This window comes from Cnephaeus nilssonii, assembly GCF_951640355.1.
Source record: "Cnephaeus nilssonii genome assembly, chromosome: 6".
NCBI lineage: Eukaryota > Metazoa > Chordata > Mammalia > Chiroptera > Vespertilionidae > Cnephaeus > Cnephaeus nilssonii.
In genome coordinates this window covers 46,288,770-46,310,146 of record NC_137077.1, presented here as the reverse complement: position 1 = coordinate 46,310,146, position 21,377 = coordinate 46,288,770, and the positions used below count along the sequence as shown (strand labels likewise).

Genomic DNA, 21,377 nt, shown 5'->3' with positions numbered 1-21,377 from the left:
AATATTGAGGATGAAGCTATGGGAATGAGGACTAAGATTGACCCCTGCCACCACCTGCTGCTGTTAGGGCTTCCCGCGGCTACCTCAGCGGAGGTCTGAAACCCGACTACTCAAGCTTCCCACTGTGGGGCTGGAGTCCGCTTTGATGGTTGTAGCTTGGAGCCAGTGCAAGAAACTTTCAAACTCAAACCAGGCCCTTTTCATCAGAACCACAAACAGTGGCGGCGGGAGGAGGGGTAGTTATTCCGCCCCAAGAAGCAGCTTCACTCCTTAGGCATCTCTGCCCTACCTCTTCCATCCTCTAGGGGGCATTAAGTGCTCTGTTTCGGAAGAGCAATAGGGCAGCGTGTCACCACCAGGGGGGGGGGGGGGGGGGGGAGTGAGGCTGTTCTCTGTGATAAGAGCCTCCGGGGATGGCACAATCAGGGATTCTTCTCTTCCCCTCCCGTCCTGTACTGACCTACTTAGCAGGCACCTAATCCATGCCCTCTACCGCCCTCCCCGCCCGCCCCCACGCAGGTGTCTAAGACATCCAGGCAAGAGAAGACACAGATGAATCAAAAGCAGGACATAATTATTTTTCTACCAAACCCCCAATCCATGTTCCAGCCAATGGATGCAGGGTTAATCAAGCCCCACATAGACTCTTAGTAAAAACAATTATAAATGTCTACAAGAAAAAAAGTTTTTCTTTTTAAGTTCCTAGGCATTTAGGAGCAGATGAAAAAAAAAAGTCACATATTGAATGGTCTGCGCTTTCTTTTATGTATTCAAACGTTCCCTCCCGGCTGCCTCTTCGGTGCCATGAGGTCCTGATGACAGCTGTGCAGCCGCATGAACAGTCCTACCTCACGTCCCTCTCTGGTTTTATAACCTAGTATCCTGGTATGCTTTCAATTTATAATCTCCAAGCACAGCTGACAAGATTGGAATGAAATTCTTAAAACCTTGAGTGCCTGCTATTTGCTGGCCATAGAGTGGGTACTGGGCAGTGATTCGCTGGTTCAGAGAAACGGAAATGGTGCTACCGAGGCGAGTTTTCCTCCCAAGCGGCAGGAGGGTGTTTGCTGGGGATTAAGAGAACCAGTTTCTCCTCTACTTCTACCACCTGGGTAGGTACAGAACGCAGGCCCTAGGAACAGATGGGTGTCTCTTCCAACAGGTGCTACGGTGGGAGAACCAAAGGCAGTTTCTAAACGGCTGAGAAGTTTGTTCCACAATCCACGTAGTGATGTGTCTCCAAGGAGCTCTGGGTCATGTGGCCAATGTACGAAATCTTCACTGAGGTTCTAGGAAAAAGAAACCAAGGAGAATTAATTCTGCTTTTGAAATGAAATAAGAAAAATTGCCCAAATAATTTCTTGCAAACTCAGGCAACAATATCCATGTGTCCCACACATCTATTTTCATGGTTATGCAACCAGAAACCCAGAGAGTCTTTTCATATCCACAGGGATGCTGTGACATTTCTCAGCTGGGGAAGAGTTTACCCCACAGCAGACTTCTGGCAATGCCTGCAGACATTCTGGGTTGTTACAACGGAGGGGGGAGGAGGTGGTGTTACTGGCATCTGGTGGGCAGAGGCCAGGGATGCCATTAGATATCCTACTATGCACAGGAAAGCACCTACAACAAACAACTGTCTCAGCCAAAATGTCAATAGTGCGAGGCTGGGAAACCTTGCTCTACACCAGGGAGGGGAACGTCCAGCCCTCCGGCCGTATAAGGCTCGAAAAATCATTTGGTCTGGCCCTGCCAAGACATTAGGGGTGAGTTAATTAAATGTCTGACCAAATACAGGAGGCTAATTTTTAAGTTGATAATTTTATATGCCCCTCGAATGATGTTACAAATATCCAAATGGCCCTTGGCAGAAAAAGGTTCCCCGCGCCTGGTTTGCACTCTCCTATTTCAAATGTCTGCAGCCGACCCTTGTCATGGTTCTAGGAGTGACCCTCAAGGTCCATGATACGTGGTAGGTAATTTGTGTGGCTGGAGAGACAGCCTGGCCAAGTGCTCAGTACTTACACCTGGAGGGAGCTTTCTGTTCTTCACTGGTCTCGTCAGAATTCTAAAGGGATCACAGAACTAGGCCTTGTTTCACAGGAAACATTATACAGCTAATTGTTCACCGCGAGCCTGGGAATTCGTGACGGGGGGTTGGACACGGCGTCCAGGGGACACCAAAAGTTGACTGTATCTGTGTCTGAGGGCACAGGCTCCCCCCTCTGGCTGGGTGCCGTGTGGGTCACACGGGCTCCTGCGCGGAGGTGGCGAGCTCTCTCAGCCTCATGGTCCAGACTCAAATACAGAGGCCGTGGAACGGGAAGGAGAGCCACGTACCTCAGGAAGATCACTATGTTGTGCACCTGGATATCGGGTAACGTGCAGAAGAAGCTAGCAAACAGCAAATATAGAGACAGTTTAGTTAAAACAAAACGAAAATGAGAAACAGCAAAAGAGTACGGCGTTCCAGTCACACGGAGGGGCAGTCAGCCCTGGCTGGGCGCCTCCCGTCCCCACACCGGCTCCCCTGACCTCGGCGCTGCCACGGCTGACTGGCTCCCAAACCCTCGTGTCCTTGCATCCTCCCACACCAGGACACTCTTTGTTTTTTCAAACCCATTATATAAATGCTGGGGCTTGGAAATGTCTCTAGTGGCTTAATGTTCTCTTTTAGATATTCCAGCACTTCAGTCACATAGCTAAAAACACAGCCTCCAAATACCGTGGTCGGCAAACTGCGGCTCTCGAGCCACATGCGGCTCTTTGGCCCCTTGAGTGTGGCTCTTCTACAAAATACCACGGCCTGAGAGAGTCTATTTTGAAGAAGTGGCGTTAGAAGAAGCTTAAGTTTAAAATATTTGGCTCTCAAAAGAAATTTCAATCGTTGTACTGTTGATATTTGGCTCTGTTGACTAATGAGTTTGCCGACCACTGTCCAAATAAATCTCAAGACAGCCAAAGTTAGGGAGCCTATAGGCCAAAGGCTGGGACTTAAGGCAGGACCAGCCCCAACCAATCAACTGAGCACAACTCTGCATCCCTTTCATCCAGCGGAGAACACAGAGAGAGAACAGCGTCCTTACTACACATAGGAAAACGGTCCTCCCATCTCCGCCTGCACCGTGAAGTCCACCTGTAGAGGGAACACCAGAGTCGCTCTGTGGCCAAGCAGGACTGACACCGAACAATACTGTCATTAGCATCTAAAGACCTGGGAGCATCCTTCCATCTCAGACACACGTTTCCCCAAGACTGACCTCACACAGACTATGAGCCCCTAACAAATTCTTCCTACCTCTTCCCTTCTGAGAGGCCAGTGGACCTCAGACTATCATTTTGCCTCGTCTTGATTTGTACCCAATTGCTTTCTTTTGCATATTCTTTTGTTCCTCTAATATTTAAATGGTAGCTGATCTCCCCGCCCCCAACTCTAATTTTTTCATAATTACAGAGCTCACCAGGTCTTTCTCATCAACCAGTTCTTACAAGTGGCATTCCCACAGTCCCCACTCTTCTCTCAGGCCTAGGGGGTGAGGATCCTAAAAAAACCGCCATACCAGTTGCTCACTCCGAGGTGGAATGAGAGAGATGTTAGTTGTCATATATGACCCAACCACTGTGTTCATGTACTGAACTTGGCTGGACAGGCTGGTCACTGCCACAGAGTAGAAGTTGGAGTTCCTGATTTTCAGGGTGGCCTGCATCAGGGCACGGGAGGAAATAAGTGTAAGTTTCCTGGGTCCGAGACATGCAGGTACACAACCCAGGAAGGGAGGCCCTAAGTCTTACCTTGATGGCGAGGATTACAAGGGAGTCCTGCTTATTAAATGTGACATTCATCATCCTGATGCCGTCATCATCCACAAGGACTGAATGTGGAAACAGGAAGAAAGCCACCAAACCAAACGCCAGGAGACAGAGCAGGACAGACAGGAGGACATACTGCTTACTGCAAATGACACAGCACATGACCAACGTGGGTAGTCAGATATCAAGGTCCAATCGGTTAAGATTAAATGCACAACCAGGACTGACGGGGGCAGGGACAGGAAAGTTCAAAGGGCTAGGAACCACAAACCAGGCAAGAATGAGTGCAGAGGCATAAGCCTTTGCTGTTTGCAGTCTGGGAAGGGAAGCTGGACAGAGGAGCTGTGCAGACAGAAACATTTTTTCAACTCCCAGGACACCCCGCCTCCAATTCCTTCCAATTCAGTTCCTTCCCTTGGCCCTCAGAATGTTTCTAGTTTCAAGTTTCCTCCCCAGATGGTGATGAGGGAAGAAATATCTTTCTTGAGCAAATAGTATTAAAAGAAATGGAGGAATTGACAAGAGCAAATAAAAGTTTTCAAAGAGTTAACTGGCATTTATATGTATAAAAAGGGACTAGGGATAGAAGTAGGTATTAACAGGAGAGAGACAGGTAACTCACGTTCTCTGAGGGCGGAGTCTCTGATCACTGTGTGGGATCAAAGCCACCAGCTCATTTACTTGCTCTATAAAAGAACCAAACCATTATTTTGCTAAAATAAATCTCACGTGCTAGCAGTACTTCCCTTCACATCGCACATCAGTCTGCCACAACGTATACTTGTTTGGAATTAGACACAGATTCGCATTTTGGGTCTAATAAATAAACAAATCTATAGAGAGTGCCACAAATTACAAAACATGCATCAGTGCTGCCTAGGCAGTGACGTGGAAGTGGAGAAATCTAGGGTATTGTTCTGGCTTTCGTGCATGGCCGTGGGGAAGGCATTACCCCTTTAGGCCACTGTCCCCTCGCCTCTAATATGAAAGCTTTGGAGTAGATGGTTCTCACAGCTTTGTGATGATCTAAACCGTTATGACTTTCTGGGAACCAGCTTCGTGATGTATGACTCTGCACCTACCTAATCCAGGCTCCACTCCTGAGCATTTGTTTTTCTCTCCCCACCTGATATACATATCTTTCAGATCTTAGGTTGTTAATGATTCACCATCTGCTCCCTTGGAAAGAAGCTTCCAAGGTGGTCCCCCACCTCCCACCAAGCAAAGCTGTTCCAAGTCTTATAAGCGACAACAATAAAGAAACGTGCTTGTCAACAAATCCCACAATGCAGAGCAAACTGTTAAAGAGACAACCGCAAGCCCAGAGTGGAGCCACTTGTGCTGAAACCATGACCGTGAACCCTGACTTAATACTTGACCTAATTACAGTTTCAGACTTCTCCGGGAGTGTAATCTTAATCAGTCAGTCTGGAATTTTCGGGTCAGTACCAAGTCTGTCACGTGGACCCTCTTCGTCATCCCCCCACCCCCAAGAACAATCCCCTTTGCCTGAAAACAATCCTTTCTTTTTGTGGGGCGCGGCTACAGTGTTGGGACAGGTTCAAGCCTTGGACTGATGAGAGGGCACAGTCCTCTTGTGGCCACGTGCAAGTCCCAGCTTGGAGGGCAGAGCCCTCCCAGCACAATGATAGTCAACAGCTATAGTTGTAAGCTTGACCCTATGGTCCGAACACGTGGCCCCACGTGCCTGAGTGATATAGGCTGCAAGGAAACAAGGCTTGATCAGGTGCATGGAATTGAGTGGGACTGAAACCCACGACACGGCTTGTGGTCCGTGGCGCTGCTGGGTCCCCATCAGGGAAGCAGTGACCCACCGAGTCCCAGCTTTCCTTCTCTTGTCTGTCTTTTCTAATCCTTTCAGCCGCCCCCACTCAGGATCACTGAACCTGGTGGAGGTGGCACGGCACATAAGGCGCCCTGGGGCTCAGTATGCCTTGGCCGTGCCGGCTCCCCACATATTTTCTTTTGCTAACAACTTTCATGGCTCACCCAGTTGCTGCCTATAAAAGCATCCACACTGTACAGCTCCTTGGGGCTCCTCTGTACTTGGGATGCCGCTCGATTTATGAATCACTCACTAAAGACAATGAGATCCTTCCAATTTACTTGACTGAATTTTTGCTCTTTAACAAAACCAAAAGTTCCAAACCAAGGAAACAAAGAACAAAAGAGTGGAAGCGAAGAAAAGAAAGGCTTTCAAAAATATAAGGAAACCAACAGAAGTTGTGCAACCTGCCCAAATGTATCAGGTCAGCTGAGCTGGTTCCTGTGCAGGGCACCAGCTACCACTGTGACATTCCTGCCTAGAGTAAAAGCTCTGTCTGGGAGCAGAAGCCCTGTGGGTCCTTTGGGATTCTCGCTGGGGAATCATCCTTCCCAGGATCAAAGGTTCTCACCTGTTGGAATGTAGCCTGTCCCTTGGCACGTGAGACAGGTGATGCTGTCCCGCCCGGTGAACTCCACATATGGGAACTGGGCAATGGCTTCTTCCTGCTCCCGTTCATCCAGCATATCCTCTCTGTCATCTTTCTTTCGCCTGTAGGGAGGAAGGCGAGCAGAGGCGGAATGCTGAGACCCCATGGCCAGGATGTGCCACCTGTGTCATGTCCTAGGGGGCGAAGAGTCAAAGGTGATGCATGTTAATGGCCACGCTGCGCAAGGAGAGAAGCAACTGAGAGAAGTGAAAACACAACCGTGACCAAATTGCTGTCCTAAGCGTGACCCCAAACACCTGTACACCTCCTCCGAAGCCTTCGTTTTGTAGCAGTGCTCCCCACCCCCCTCCGACCCCTTCGTGCAGCTGGAGGAACTGGGTCACCTCCGCCGACCTGCCCAGCTCCTCACCGTCCCAGGACTCGGAGCACCCCAGCTCCCACCTGGCCCAGCTTTGCCCCTTCTCGCCTACGACTGCCAGCTCTGTGCCCCCCTCAAGAAAGCCTTCCTCAACAAACAACGGACAACAAATTAAGGACAAGCCCCAGAGATCCTCCCACTCGCCTGTCAGCCCAGGAGGCGGGCTCAGGTCAAGCACCCTGGCAAAGAGCGACGCTCGGAGACTACCCGCCCCGCCCAGCAGGGAGCGCAGGTCGCAGTCCTGCACCTGCAAGGCGCAAACTCCCACAACTCCTTCCTGGGCGCACCCTACCCCGTCCCGCCCCCTGCCCGCCTCGGCGAGTTAACCTGTCTCTCGGGTCCTCCGAGCCGCCGCACTTGGTGCGCACGCGCTGAATGGTGAGCGGGCCGGGGACGCGGCTTGCGCGTGCGCTCTTCGCGGCCCAGCAGCCGGCGCCGCTAGAGGGCTGCGGAGTGCGGGGAGAGCAGCGCCCCAAGCGGCCCGGGGGAGGTAAGCGCACAGAGAGAGCGCGATGCTCTGCTGTTCCCCAGAAATGTTGGGAAAGGCTCCCTCCCGCCAAGTTTCCAAAGGAGAATGTCTCTCCGCCGGGGAGGAATAAAGAGGCTCCGGCAGCCAAAGCCATTCTCAACTATTTTTTTTGAGCACAGAGGCCGTGTAGATGCTGAAGGTACAAAGATGCCCGCCCCTCCCCCAGCCGTCCACAAGCAAAAAAGACACGCCCATAGGGGTTAGAGAACACTTTAAAATATATACGTTTTTATTGATTTCAGAGAGGAAGGGAGAGGGAGATAGAAACATCAATGATGAGAGAGGATCATTGATCGGCTGCCTCCTGCACGCCCCCTACTGAGGATGGAGCCGGAAACCCCAGCATGTGACCTGACCAAGAATGGAAGCAGGAGCGCTAGAGACCCCCGCCGGCCTAGAGAACACTTTAAAAGGTGGGTTTCTCTGTAGGTACTGCCAGGGCGAGCTTAGCCTGCAAGCAGAAGGAAGTCTGGGCGGGCATTAAGCAGATGAAGTTACTAAAGATGATGCTTGGGGAGAGGAGAGATTCTCAACTGAGTGAATGAGGGGCCTGCTTGGCAATGGAGAGTGGGCTGTTCACCTCCGAGCTCTCTGCCACCTCCATCTCTCTTTCTTCATCCTCCTGTGGGGAAGGCTGAGGGCCCTGCATCTGTCTAGCCAACTGCCCAATCGCTGGTCACCGTCACCTCCCTGAGCCTTTAGGATAAGAAGCGCTGAAGAAAAACATATTGCGTGACAGTTGAAGACAGTAAGGCAGGCTATTCAAGAGGATCATGGCAACAGGTGTAGGGACCGCTGCAGTAGGGTCTTGCTGTGGGAAAGAGAGATGGGGCCCAACTCTGAATACTACATGGGCAAGCAGGAATTTATAGCCAGGAGCAGGGCGCGGGTCAGTGGATGGGAAATTACTAAGAGGAGACATTAGGAGTAAGGAGAATTCTGGCAAAAGCAACCTAATAGAATTCTCGCTGAAGACAGGCCAGGGTGATCCGACATCGCCTGGTGGAGGCTGAGGGATCCAATCAGATTTGGAGGTGATCAGCTATGGAGGGTTGGGAGTTCTCGCTAGAACTGAATTTTACAATAAGTGCACAGAGGGGCCTAGCAGAAGGTTCAGGAGCCTGACTAAAGTTTGGCCAAGCAAGAAATCTTCGTCAGAAGCAACGAGGAGCCATTGCTCCTCCTTTTTCACTTCTGCCCACACCTTCTCCTTCCTGAAATCTGGTCTTCACCTCTCTCCTTGCAAACACGATACCAGTTTATATTCCTTATCTATACCAACCTGGTTTTGTTGGGTGCAGCAATATGCTCAATTAAAAATATGATTCCCGGCCTTTCTTGCCAATCCAAGCCAATAATATGTAAGCAGCGGTTGTGTGGGACTTCCAGGAAAGCTTCTTCAAAGGGATGGAGACTCAACTAGTCCTTTGACCTCCCTCCTCTTGTTTGAAATTTGGACTTGACGTTGGAGGTGGGGCAGCCGTCTGGTGACCAGGAGGCGAGAAGTGCCTGCTGAGAAAGGCGGGGCAGGAGGAGCTGGGTTCCTGATGGCCTTCGGGGCCACATTCAGAGCCGGGGCTCCCCATCTTCTGACTTCTCATGACACGAGAAAAATAACCACCCCTCAACACTGTGAGGGGTTCTGGTTGTTTCTTTCTCACAGTAGGGTGAAATCCCGAAAGATACAGACACAGAGTAAAGGGGAGACTGCTTTAACCACATGCCAGGTAGATCACACTTGGGTTTCTACCCTTTTAAAATGTCTGCCCTTGGGGTACATGCCCTTAGAGAGAGGGAGGCCGCTTGTCTGTCTGAGGCCTGTCTTCCAAGTTTGTCTGAGGACTCACTTCTGACGGAATCCGCCGAGGGAATCTGGGGAATGAGCGAGGGAATCTGGGGAATGAGCCCGTCCCTCAGTGACATGGGTGTCGCCTCACTCTGTGGCCTCTGCTGGAACCTGCCAAAGACAGGGCGCACCAAGCCTGAAGTCCGTACTGTGGGTGGACAGTATAGAAGGTTGTCCAGCCTGCCCCAGAAGCAGGGAAGGTGAGGAGGCAGCAGCCTGATCCATACCAGCTGGAGAGGAAGAGTAGGTGGGAGGAAGGTTGAGGGCTATGGATGCTTTGAAAGGAAGAGAAAGAGGCTAAGGGCTGGGGCCTGTGGCGGGGAAAAGCAGAACCCTCAAGGCCTCCTGACAACCTGCTTCCAAAAGTGTGTCTAGGACAGATGGACTGAACTCTCTGGTGTGGCTCTGGTTTCTCCTTGTCTCCCCAGCACCCAGCGCAACACCTGGTACCCAGCAGGCCCTCAATAAATGCTTGCAGAAAGACTCAGCCTAGAGGCTGGCCAGCATGGCCCGGGGGAGAAGTCCCAGCGCCCACCTGAGCCATCTGGGAGGCAGTTTTAATTGGGCAGCACATTCCTAAGGAGACACCCATCACTTCTCACCTGTGCCTGGCCGCCAGCTTTATCTCATCATCCCGGTTATGAGCAGTGAGGTTTCTGCAGACATGAGCTCACTGGGCTCTCCGGGTGGGCCGGGGCAGAGCAGGGCCAGCTGGGGGTCCCTGCACCCCCAGCCTCCTCAGTTTCTCCATGTGCATTATGTCCCCCGGGCCCCACAAGTTGAGGGGAGTAAAGACCTCAAAGGGCTGCTGTCCTGAAAGCTCTGAGGGGCAGGGGGCGGCCAGGCACCTGCTCTGCACCCTCTCGGCTCACACACAGGTCAGGGCCGGGCAGGGGAATGTCTAGGACGGGGTTAACCTCCCTCTGCACTGAGGGGGAAACTGGGGGCTTCTCGGTGGAAGCTCTCTTCCTGTTCCTCATTCGGCCCATGTGTTTATCCCACAGTTGGGCAAACTGGCTTAAGGTTAAACGATACCCAGTAAGGGAAAGAATCAGGGCTGGAACCAAATCTGCTGTTTGCTTGTTTGCTATACTTTGCAAAGGGACTTGCTGGAGCTTGGAGAGGTAGGGGCAAAGCCAGGTCCTAGCCCCGCGGCTGCAGCCACTGTGGTACAACAGGGGGATGTAAGGGCCACGCAACCCTTCTTGTGTAGTGGGTTCCGTGTTTATTGTAACGCGAATCGGAGATCTCAGTGCGCAAAGCGCAGGCCCATGTGCTCTCTGGGTAAACAGAAAACGGCCCATGCCCTGAAGCTCCGGGTTTGGTCCTGTGGGAAGGACTAGGGGGGGGGGGGAGGGGAGACGCCGGGGCCTTGCATTTAAGGACCCCTGATCGCAGCAGAGCACTTTGCCGCTTACCGGGCACTTCCTTTGCTGTGAGGCAGCTCATTTCCACCCCCCCACCCCACCCCCCCTCCGTGACACAACCAGGGAAGCCGGCTGCCCAGCGCTGGCGGTGAGGTCAGAGCCGGATCGCGGGGTTCCTGCCCCCAAGTCCTGTCTCTTCTTCCTGTGCTGTTTGCTGTGAAGGACGTTTACAGACCAGTTCCCGGAAAGGAGTGGCGCGGCGGCAGCTTAAATAACGGGGTCTGGGTCGGGCTGTGCTTGTGTGCTGTGCGCAGCAGCTGTAGGCAGGCGGCTCTGCTCAGAGAAGTCCCCTATGAGGGGGGACTCCGTGGGGCTGTGGGGACTTGTGTGTTCAAGGAACTGACAATTCACCACAACGTGGTCAAGGGGACCCACGAAGCCACAGTCCAGCAAGGTGGCCTGCAAGGCCGGGGACTCCTCAGCTCCCTCCCTGAGGGGCATAAAGGAGGCTGATTGGAGGGCTCCCGTGTACCTGGCTCAGGGATGCGCCCCACACAGCCAACGCTGTTCTGTGCTGGCTGCCGCGGGAGGTAGGACTCGTCCTCCACGGGCCCAGGTGGGCAAAAGATGTTCTATTTTTAATAAATGGAAACAAGATTAGATCGGGTGCGTTTAAGTCCAACTCAGAGCCCCATCCTGATGGCTGGCAGGGAATTTAATCTCCTTGGTGACCGAGGCCGCCTTCCCTTCGCCAAGGTCACTCAGGAGTCCCGGAGACTTGCTTCTTCGAGTCCAGGAAGCAAGGGAAGGAAGGGCGTCTCGCTCAGCCCCCCGCACGCTCTCTCCTCCTTGTCCAACGCCACGCAGGCCTCCGATGTGGGTGTCGTTACCGCTACCTCAGGCCCGGGAATCTTTGCCCAGAGCTGGTGCCCAGGGTCGGGCATGCCCAGCGCAGCCATTCCCCACAGCCATGCCAGGGAGGGTCTCTGTCCCCTCGGCCCTGCCAGAAGGCTCCCCCGGAGGTCCCTCCCAGCCGACCAGGCTCCCTCTCTCCCTGCTCTCCTCCTCTTTTCCTTTCTCCCTTCAATGGCAGCTCAGGAGCACCTGGTACTGCCTCCCCAACAACCGAGCCATTGGGGGAAGACAGTCCAAGGTGATGTCTTAAAGTAATCTTCTAAGAAAGATTTCTGCCCCCCCCCCCCCTTGGAAATCAAAGTAACGCAAAGAGCTGTTATCTCCTGGGAACGGGACAGAAACAGGGAAAACCCAAACACACGCTGATGCTTTAAGGGAACACCTAAGCCGGGCTCTTGCAGGGGGGCTTGCAGGCTGAGGAGATACTGCCCGGCCCCTAAATGCCGTGAGCAGCTGTCCCCAGGCTCTGTGTGATGGCTCTGGGGCCTTGGTCCTTAATAATTGCCAATGTCCCTGCCCCGGCCGCCTCAGGTGAACGCACACGCTGAGTCACATCAGCGTGCGTGCTGTACCCATGCAAACTGCGTGGCCCCTTCTCCCCCCCGGCCCATCTCCCCGGAATTGCCACCCCTGAGCACCTCTGCCCAAAAGTTCTGGGCCACCCCTGAAGGAACTGTGTTAGGAGCGGCTCTGTCAGGGCAGGTGTGGCGGGAGGCGGCCTGTGCTGGAGACTTTGGGAAGCTGTGCCTGAGGGGCATCCAGGGTGGGCTTGCTGGATGCTAACTCTGCAGTTAGTGTTTGAGGAAACGCAGGCAATGGTCCGCCGATCTTTGTGGTCAAACCCTCCCCCCCCTCCCCCCCCCCTCCACCGCCCCTCGCTGCCTTTCTCACCCACTGTGCCAGCTTCGGGGACAAACCTGGTGGCTGAACAGATCCACACGTGACTGTCTTCAGAAACCGCCACTCAGCTCCTGTCTGTGTCTGCTGTGGTGCTGGGCACGGTGCCTGGGGCCTCGGCCAGCAGAGCCTCTGCAGCCTCCGCCTGAGAGCCAGCCAGACAAATGGAAGCAGGACCAGCACGGAACAAGGGAACACCCTGTGCAAAGCAGCCCGTGAAAAACACGGGAGGGGGTGGGACTGAGGGAGCCACAGGGCAGAGCCTGAGGGCGGAAGGCAGAGATGAACTCCAAGAGGTTTTTTTAGAAAAACCAATCCATACCCAACCCCACCCCAGAGTCAACAGTCTGCAATAGCCCTGGTTCCTCCTCCCCGTCCGCAGTCACTGTCAGCGCCAGGCCCTCTACATTTTTTTTTGCCTAAGCAATGGCAGTAGCCTTCTGAGCAGGCTTTTTGGCTTAAAAAAAATTATAATGTACTGACGATTATGTATTATAGTAGGTACTTCCTGCACATTATCTCATTTGGTCCTCTCAACAGCTCCGCAGGCTGGGCACCGGCCCCCCTTTGATGGATGTGGAGTCTGTGGCTCAGAGAAGCGAAGCCGCTTGCCCAGGGTCACAGCTGGGATACAAGCATCTTTCCCAGCCACGGCCCTTCCTCCACACTCCATTGGTCTAGTGCTCTAGTCTCGCGGTCCTTTCCTAAAGTGCAAATGCGGTCCTACCCTTCTGCTCCTTAAAACTTCCGGTGGCTCCTCAGCCGCTGCAGGGAAAGACCAACCCCCTCCCACAGCTTGCCAGGCCCTTTCCACTCCCCCGCTGCCCTCCCCCACTAACCACACACTCCAGCCACCGAGGGCTATTTGTAGCTCCCTCGACCTACCGGTACTTCATGTGCCTGCTCGCTCTGTCCTCTCTGCAGAGGATATTCTTTCCTCCCCGCCCCCCCTCACTCCACAGCCCGTTTCCTGTGCCCGGAGAGATCCCACAACCGTGCAAGCCCAGCCCAGAGGTCACTCTGAAAGCTTCCCTCCAATCCCGTCTCCCGCCGCCCCTGCGCACACACTGCCCACGCGGTGCAGCTGTCCTCACACCTGCCGGTCTCCGCCTCTGAGCTCTTCTCTAGTGTCTGTGCTTTCCTCACGCTACTGTCGCCCGTGAGCCTGCCTGGGTGTCCAGTTAGACTGTAAACCCCATGAGGGCTGGGATAGTGTCCCTGGAGCTGAGAGAAGAGCCTGGCAGAGAGTGGGAGCTTCATAAATAGTTTATTGATTGAGTGAGGGAGCTGAATGAATGGATGGGGAGCTCCTTGGGGCAGGGACAATGTCATAGTCACAGGACACAGTCTGTGTTCCCATCTCATGGGAAGTGCCTGGCACCCAGTGGACATGCAGTCAGGGTGAATGAATAGGAGACAAAAGGAGGAGAGAGGATGGAGGGGAGGAGAGTTGAGGGAAGATTGGATTTAGACAGCAGTGCAGGCCTGGGCACAGCTCTGTTCCTCCACCAGGGGGCGCCAGAGGCCCGGGAGTTGGGGCCTCAGCCTTAAAACCCACTGAGGTGTGGGTCGGTTGTTTCCCTCCATAGAAGGATTCACGAGGCAGCCAGGATCCCAGGGAAGGAGCCCACCCAAAGGTGGGTTACCACAGCAGCAAGCCGGGGACTGGCCCGGCCTGCCCTTGCCTGGGATCAGGCCCATCTTGGGATAGACAGGGCCTTGCAGCTGAAGGCTGTGGCTGGAGTCAAATTGGCCCAGAGCTGGGAAAAGGCTCAGAGCCCTTTACATCCAGGGGGAAGGACGTTAGCATCAATTCCTGGACACTGGTAACTCATTAGAATCCATAGCTTTGTCTCCCCCCCGTCACCTCATGCCAGTCAAGGCCAACCCCATCTTCCAGGAAGTTGGGGCCTTGGGAGACAGTGGGGAGCAGGACACAGTCCCTGCCCTTCAGGAACCCCCACCCCACCCTCCATGGAAGCCCTGCGCCGGTGCCCTTCCAGCCAGGCGGCCTGCGTGGGAATCCTGGCTCAGCACCTCACTAGCTGTGTGACCTTGGGCACCATTCTTAACCCCTCGGTGCCTCAATATCTTCATGTGTAATGATGTTAGAACGATAAAATAAGTTATTCCACGAGAGCCTTCTAGAATAGTATCTGTCAAGTAGCAAACATTCAACAACCGAAAACTGTCATCACAATGATGATTCTCTAGCAGCAGGTCCTTAGACGTTTGCAGGTGAAGGCACAGGACACCAGCTGGTCCTGTATCTTTAGATTAGCCTCGAGCTTCCACCCAGCTGGTCATTCTGTGCAGAAGAGGACTTAGTACTCTGAGCTCACGGGGCTTTTGGACCCCAAAGCGAGCACACCAGATAGATCCAAAGAGAGAACTGTGGCCCAGAGATGCCATGTGAACCTGGAAAAGATCACAGCGACAAGTGGAAATAGGGCAGGGAGAAGGGACCAGTCCACTGACCAACTAGCCTATCTCTTGGGTTCTTGGGGCCACATGGCTGTGTGGCCACCCCACGGAGTCATTCATCCCAACCAAGACAGCTTGGTGCTTTTCGTCTAGATTAGATGCCACCAAAATGTGGAATGCTCTAGATCAGTGGTCGGCAAACTCATTAGTCAACAGAGCCAAATATCAACAGTACAACGATTGAAATTTCTTTTGAGAGACAAATTTTTCAAACTTAAACTTCTTCTAGCGCCACTTCTTCAAAATAGACTCGCCCAGGCCGTGGTATTTTGTGGAAGAGCCACACTCAAGGGGCCAAAGAGCCGCATGTGGCTCGCGAGCCACAGTTTGCCAACCACGGCTCTAGATGGATCAATATCTTTGGTATCATCAATCTGTGTATGTTGAAATGTATAACTTAAACTTTTCTCAATATCTCTGAAATGTACTACCAGATTTTCTCCACTGTAAATATAAACTAGTGACTTTTTCACTGGCTAACTGTTCTCCTATAATAAGATAAGAATACCATGGCCAACATACTTCAGAAAAAATAAACAAGAAAAAGTGCAAATTTAAAAATAAATTAGATGCCACCAATTTTTGAATTATAAAGAGTTTTTGCAGTTTTGTGGCTTTTGTCTTTCATCCTCCCCCTGTGAGCAGGCTTGCAAGGAGACCGGTACAAATGGTAAGAATAAGAGAATTGTATGGGCAGGGAGGTGTCGGAGGCAGGCGAGAGAGCCGTTCAGGATGCGGCAGAGATGGAACGTGAATCTGAATCACTGTCCACAATGGCTGGGCCTGGCCTGGCTGCCCATCCTTTCCCTCCGGCCACTTGAGTGGGAGCTGGGCTTCATGGGTCCTGTTTCTGCCTCTGCTCCAGCCTCAGCTTTCTCTGCTAACTGCCTCCTGACCCTCTCACTGAGCATGGGCTCAAAATCCCCGCTATTCTTCCAGAAGCAGCCCTCAGGGAGCATATTACTTCCTCATGGAGCACTCCTTGATGCCGACCCTCTGCCAGACACCATCTCTCCCTTCTTGAGTTCTCATGTTGATTCGTTTGTACTTCTCTGCTTGCTTTGTAGATCTCAAGGGTTTCTGCCTCACCCTTGAAGGATCGTATGCAGAGGAGGGCAAAAGTAGGTGTACAGTTCTTTGTAATAAATATATAATAAATAATAATACAATGTGTACTCACAACTGTAAACCCTGTAAACCTACTTTTGCCCACCCTGTAGAGTGCATAGCACAGGGGCTGAGGGCGTGGATTCTGGACAGACTCCCTTGGCTCAGAGGCTGACTCCACCGTTGACCAGGTGTACGGTGGCGGGAGAGTTTCTTAACTTCCGTGTGCCTCCCTTTCCTCTTCTGTAAGATGGGAATAACAATAGCACCTTCCTTACAGGGTTGATGGGGCTTGAAGTGGGTTCATGACCCCGTCCATAGGCAACACTTTCTAAGTGTGTGCTATCGTTGTCATTGGAGTGTTTGTGTCTGGCTGTGTTTTGTCTCTTAATGAAGCCTGCAACTTCTGAGGTCCGTCTTTTACTTTAAACCGATTTGTGTCTCCCTGTGGTCTCAGCACAGGGCCTGGCCACAGGGCGTCCTCAGTGACTGGCTATGGAATGATGATGGACTCAAGTGCCCTCTTCTCTCATCTGCTGCCCCTGCTTCAGTCCCCTGCAGAGCGGGGCTGTCTCCGTGGCTGTGGCCCTTCCTCCCACAGCCCCGCCTGAGCTCCGGCAATTTTCCCTGGCAGCTCCCACGTTCTGGACTAACTTTAGGGTTGGTTTCCAGCTGCGGTTAGATTTTTCTGTTTGAAAAATATTTTAAGCAGCTGGTGGGGAAGAGGTGGAGAGGTGGGAAAAGAATAATAAATAAGCTTGTGAAAGGAAGATTGTCTGAATGGCTTGGAGCTGCTGTGGTCTACAGCTTGGCTCGGGGTCGTGCCAAGGACTCCCATCAGGTGGTTGGGGGTGGGGAGGGGACACACTGGTGGCTTCACAGGCCAAGGAGGAAGACTGCCCTTGTAAGCATCTCTTGCGCGTGCTTCCGCTTTAGGCCCTGCGTGGATTCTGAGGAGGCAGGGATTGAATGGATGGGGAAGAGCTAGTTTTGCGACAGGCCGACTGAGGTTAGATACTGAAAATAAATTAATGTCAGACTCCATCCCAGAAAACCACATTTATGTCCCCCAAGACTCTGTTTTTCTCCAGAACTTGACTTCCTTCTGAGCTCTTACTACATAACGCCTCAGACAGCCTGCCCCACCCCCACCCCCACCCCCACACCCATTGCTCATCCTCCTAACAGTGCTGTCCCGCCTCCTGCACCTCAGGCTTCATCCTTCCTCTTCCCTTTGAGCTCGGCTCTGCCACTGAGGCCCTCAGGCTCTTTTTGGAAATTTTCACCTCAACCACCTCCCTGAGGGGGGTGGGGGGTTGAGGTGAGGAGACTCCCAGCAGGAGCAGGCGGCACGAGGCTGACAGCCAGGAGCGGAGCCCAAGGCCACCACACACAGTGATGGAGGCTCCCGCTGCCCCTGTGCTGGCTGGGAGGACTGGGACAGAGGCGCACAGAAAATCAGGGACGGGAGAGAAACTAAATCATAGAGTTGAACAGAAGCCGAGTCAGAAAGAGACAGGGAGCAAGTCAGATGTGGGGGTAGGGAATTGACTGTCACCAGGCAGTGCCCCTGGCCCGGCCCACATGGACATTCCTGTGGTCTGTGATGGCAGGGTGGGCTCGGCCCCAGGGCTGCCTGGTGCCTGGGGAGGGGGGGGGGCTGGGGCCCAGCATGGGGTCTCAGACAGGGAAGCCCTGCCCTCCACTCCCAGCTCTCCTGAGGGCTCCCTCCACTGGAGTCAGAGCTGGCAGTGGGTGATGCCTTGAGGAGCTGTGGGTGGTAGAGAGAGCCTCCCAGTCCAGGGGAGCCAGCGGCGGGGGCGTAGAAAAGGCTGGGAAGTGGGGAGCCGATCTTCTAGGAACAAGGTGGGATACCAGTGCAACAGGTAAGTGGACCAATGGGGGGGTGCTGTTGAGGATTAGGGGGTGGTGGGCAGGTGTGGAAAGGAGGGTATGGGGGCTTTGCAGGGGTGACTATACACCAGCAGAAAGTCTGGGTGGGAAAGAGTGCCTGCCGCTCTCACAGTCTGCAGTGGGGGAGGAACCGTGGGGGAGGGAACGCTTGCTCGGTTTTTTGTTTTTAAAGATTTTTTAAAAATTGATTTTTAGAGAGAGGAAGGGAGAAGGAGAGAGAAACATGGATGTGAGAAACACCCATTGGCTGCCTCCTGCATGCCCCCTACCGGGGAACAAGCCCACAACCTGGGCATGTGCCCTGACGGGGAATCGAACTGGCAACCTTTTGGTTTTCAGGATGATGCCCAACCACCTGAGCCACTCTGGCCAGGATGAGCTTGCTCAGTTTTGAATGGATTGGTTTACAGCTTTGTTCAAGGCCTACCCCTCGCCATCCACACCCTTTAGGCACCTCTGGCCTCCTAAGCCTCCTCCAGCAAGGAGAACAGCACTAATCTAGGTTTAGAAATGAAATCTCTACATATTAGCTGATCCTTGCCACCGGTTAACTTGGACCACAGCGAAATTTAAGAGTCCCAGAAGCTATTCAGAGGCTAGGAAGGTGGGAATTGACACTTTCTTATATCATTTTATATTTACACTAGAGGCCCGGTGCACGAAATTCGTGCACGTGTGTGTGTTTGTGTGTGTGTGTGTGTGTGTGTGTGTGTGTGTCTCAGCCCAACCTGCACCCTCTCCAATCTGGGACTCCTTGGGGGATGTCCGACTGCCTGTTTAGGCCCGATCCATAGGATCGGGCCTAAACAGGCAGTCGGACATCCCTTTCACAATCTAGGACTGCTGGCTCCCAACTACTCGCCTGCCTGCCTTCCTGATTGCCCCTAACCACTATGCCTGACAGCCTGATCACCCCCTAACCACTTCCCTGCCAGTCCCTGATACCCCGGTCACCCCCAAATGCCCTCCCTTGCATATTCCCTCTTTATTAGATAGGGTTTTTTCTTTAGCATATTGGACAGTCCTGTTTTGGCTCAGCGGATGGATGAAGCATTGGCCTGCAGAATCAAGGGTCCCAGGTTCGATTCTGGTCAAGGGCATGTACCTTGGTTGGGGGCACATACCCAGTGGGGTGTGTGCAGGAGGCAGCTGATCAATGTTTCTCTCTCATAGATGTTTCTAGCTCTCTATCCCTTTCTCTTCCTCTCTGTAAAAAATCAATAAAATATATATTATAAAAAAAAGAAACATTTAAGGTTCCTCCATATCTGCCTGGCTGATGTGACTCAATGGTTGGGACCCCAGGCTGCCACCGCTGGCAGGGGATGGGGCCCTGGCCAGGCTGAGACCCCAGCCCAGGCTGCTGCCTCAGTCCAGCCAAGCTGAGACCCCTGCCCAGGCTGCCATCTCAGCCTGTCTGTGGATAGTCCGGTGGGGGTGTGCGTCTCCAGCCCAGGCTGCCTTCACTGGCCTGAAGATAGCTTGGTGGGGGTGCACCACCCTGCCGTTGCTGCTGGCTGGGTGATCATGCAGTTGGGTGCCCGGCCCTGCAGGAATGAGACCCCAGCCCAGGCAGCCGCCTCGGCCAGGGATCATGCGGCTTGGGTGCCAGGCCCTGGCGGTCTGAGACCCCAGCCCAAGCAGCTCGGCTTGGGGGCGTGGCCCTGGCGGCCTGAGACCCCAGCCCAAGCCTGTGTGGCTTGCCAGCCATCCCGCGGCTTGGGGGCATGGCCCTAGCAGCCTGAGACCCCAGCCCAAACCGGCGGGGCTTGAGAGCCATCGCGCTTGGGGGCCATGCCCTGGCAGCCTGAGACACCCCCAGCCCAAGCTGGCTCGGCTTGGGGGCGAGGCCTGGCGCCCTGAGACCCCAGCCCAAACCGGCGGGGCTTGCGAGCCATCAAGCGGCTTGGGGGCGAGGCCTGGAGGCCTGAGTTCCCCCAGCCCAAGCCTGTGTGGCTTGCCAGCCATCCCGCAGCTTGGGGGCGTGGCCCTGGCAGCCTGAGACCCCAGCCCAAACCAGCAGGGCTTGAGAGCCATCGCGCTTGGGGGCCAGGCCCTGGCAGCCTGAGACACCCCCAGCCCAAGCTGGCTCGGCTTGGGGGCGAGGCCTGGCGCCCTGAGACCCCAGCCCAAACCGGCGGGGCTTGAGAGCCATCGCGCTTGGGGGCCAGACCCTGGCAGCCTGAGACACCCCCAGCCCAAGCTGGCTCGGCTTGGGGGCGAGGCCTGGCGGCCTGAAACCCCAGCCCAAACCGGCGGGGCTTGAGAGCCATCGCGCGGCTTGGGGGCAAGGCCTGGAGGCCTGAGTTCCCCCAGACCAAGCCGGTGTGGCTTGCCAGCCATCACGCGGCTTGGGGGCGTGGCCTAACGGCCTGAGACCCCAGCCCAAACCGGCCTGGCTTGAGAGCCATCGCGCTTGGGGGCAGGCCCTGGCAGCCTGAGGCACCCCCAGCCCAAGCTGGCTTGGCTTGGGGGCAAGGCCTGGCGGCCTGAGATCCCCCAGCCCAAGCCAGCTCGGCTTGCCAGGGATCACTTGCGAGTCTCAGCTCCCAGCTCCTCCTGCCAGCGTGATTGGCACCCCAAGTCCCGCCCCCGCGCCTCCTGCTGGCCCAATCGTGGGCGTAGCGGAGTGATGTATTTGCATACTTCCCTTTTATTATGTAGGATTGAACATGAAAATTCCCAAAGCATTTTTTCTTATTATGAAACATAACATAACATAGATATATATTAATATCTATTATAACTGAATAAATAATTATAAATCAAACACGCATGTATCTATTGCGCAGGTCAAGAAATAAAATACTGTCAGCACCCCAGAGGTTCCTGTATCTTTCCCTGATCACAACTCCATCCCTCCTCCTTGGAGGGAACCAGTATCCTGACTTTTAAAATATATATATATATATATATATATATATTTATTGACTTCAGAGAGAAAGGGAGAGGGAGAGAGATACAAACATCAATGATGAGAGAGAATCATTGATCAGCTGCTCCTGCATGCCCCCAACTGAGGATTGAGCCCACAACCTCGGCACGTGCCCCGACACAGAATCGAACCATGACCTCCTGGTTCATAGGTCAATGCTCAACCACTGAGCCACGTCAGACGGACTATCCTGACTTTTGTGATCGTCATTTCCTTGTTTGTTTTCCAAAGCATTTGGTCTCTTAGATATTATCATCTTTGAGTTTCACAATAACCTTATTATTCCCATGTTACAGATGAGGAAACTGAGGCTCAGCAAGATTAAATAACTAGTCCAAGGACACCCAACCAGTAAGCAGCAGAACCAGGATCATATTTGGATTGGCTGATTGCCTCCAGGAAAGTTTCTTAGTCAAACCGGAATCCACAGGCGATGGTAGGACAGCCCCAGCATTGGCGACCCGTGCCCTAGTGCCCCAGAGAAGGGGGAGGCCAACTTCATAGCCAGGCCAGGTACTCCCCTCCTGGATTGGTTGGCTCTCTTGACTCTCCAGGGTTCTGCTCTCTGAGTACCTGGCAGGAAATGATGGAAGCCCAGTGGAGAGCAATTGGAGGTCTGAGAAGCAAGAGGTGCTGGGAGATGATGTGGGATGGGATCAATGCCTAGAGAGAGCTTTGGGCCCTGCCTGACACATG

At 53.7% G+C, this 21,377-nt stretch overlaps 1 protein-coding gene across 6 annotated transcripts; it reads right to left on the bottom strand.

The window, feature by feature from the left end:
• Positions 1-1,044: 1,044 nt before the first annotated feature.
• On the bottom strand, positions 1,045-12,399 carry TMEM106C (transmembrane protein 106C). 6 transcript variants are annotated; one of them, XM_079773434.1, is made up of 8 exons: positions 12,262-12,399; positions 6,231-6,442; positions 4,436-4,499; positions 3,796-3,955; positions 3,564-3,704; positions 3,090-3,139; positions 2,344-2,397; positions 1,045-1,289 (listed from the first exon to the last, which is right to left on the bottom strand). In XM_079773434.1, the coding sequence occupies exons 2-8, from the start codon at positions 6,412-6,414 to the stop codon at positions 1,193-1,195; spliced, it is 750 nt and encodes a 249-aa protein (XP_079629560.1). In that variant the 5' UTR covers positions 6,415-6,442; positions 12,262-12,399; the 3' UTR covers positions 1,045-1,192. The 6 variants fall into 6 exon arrangements, with proteins under 6 accessions (XP_079629560.1, XP_079629557.1, XP_079629556.1 ...); XM_079773431.1 differs by lacking the exon at positions 12,262-12,399 and adding an exon at positions 7,015-7,108; XM_079773430.1 differs by lacking the exon at positions 12,262-12,399 and adding an exon at positions 6,832-6,956.
• Between the last annotated feature and the right edge of the window lie 8,978 nt (positions 12,400-21,377).